General features: G+C 67.5%; 1 protein-coding gene across 1 annotated transcript in view; it reads right to left on the minus strand.

Moving 5' to 3' along the window:
• Positions 1-776, minus strand: part of CHLNCDRAFT_145389 (hypothetical protein) — a gene marked incomplete at both ends in the record, with an annotated part of 16,716 nt that overhangs the window by 3,874 nt on the left and 12,066 nt on the right. Inside the window, 2 exons of the mRNA XM_005848041.1 lie at positions 44-140; positions 413-551. Of these exons, the coding sequence (XP_005848103.1) occupies positions 44-140; positions 413-551 (236 nt within the window). The remainder of the gene's footprint in view (positions 1-43; positions 141-412; positions 552-776) is intronic.

Genomic DNA, 776 nt, shown 5'->3' on the forward strand with positions numbered 1-776 from the left:
ACACTCCCCCCACCCCCTCCACCCCACCCCCACCGACGCCCACCCGAGTGGTAGAAGGAGAGGAGGCGGAAGAAGTCGAATTGGGTGCACAGGCGGTGCACGTCCCGCGACATCACCTGCTCGCCGTTGCCGCCAGACACCTGCGGGGAGGGCGTGCGGGCCACGGACTCACGCCCTCCTCCTCTGGGCTGGAGCGAATGGGATCCGGTATCCACTCCAGTATCCGATGCAGTATCCGATGCAGCATCCCACAGGATCGCCCCACCATGAACCCTGTCCTCCTCCCCCCACCCCGCCAAAAGCGCGCCCCTCCACCCTCACCGGCCCCCACACCCATACAGGCACAGCCACAGCCTTCCCTCCCCCAAACACACCACCCCCCCACCCACACCCACACACACACGCGCCCCACCTTGGACTCGAACAAGTTGATGGAGTCGAAGCCCATGTCCCGCCCCTTGCCCACGCTGATGTACTCCTTGAACTTGACGCTGCCGCTGCGCTGCACCGCGTTGTACCCGGCAAACACGTCCTCGCTGATGTGGAAGGCGCTGCGGGGAGGCAGGGGGGCAGGCAGGCGGGGAAGGGAGGGCACGGAAGGAAAGGTGGGAGGTGGTGTTTGGGGTGTGGCTGGACGGCGAGCGGGCAGCGGGCGGTGCTGCTTCCAAAACAAAGCGGCCGCGCGTTGAGTGGCCGCCCAGCTCCCCCCATCCACACCACCTCCCACCTTTCCTTCCGTGCCCTCCCTTCCCCGCCTGCCTGCGCCCCCTGCCTCC

This window comes from Chlorella variabilis (assembly GCF_000147415.1).
Source record: "Chlorella variabilis unplaced genomic scaffold CHLNCscaffold_9, whole genome shotgun sequence".
In the NCBI taxonomy this organism is placed as follows: domain Eukaryota; kingdom Viridiplantae; phylum Chlorophyta; class Trebouxiophyceae; order Chlorellales; family Chlorellaceae; genus Chlorella; species Chlorella variabilis.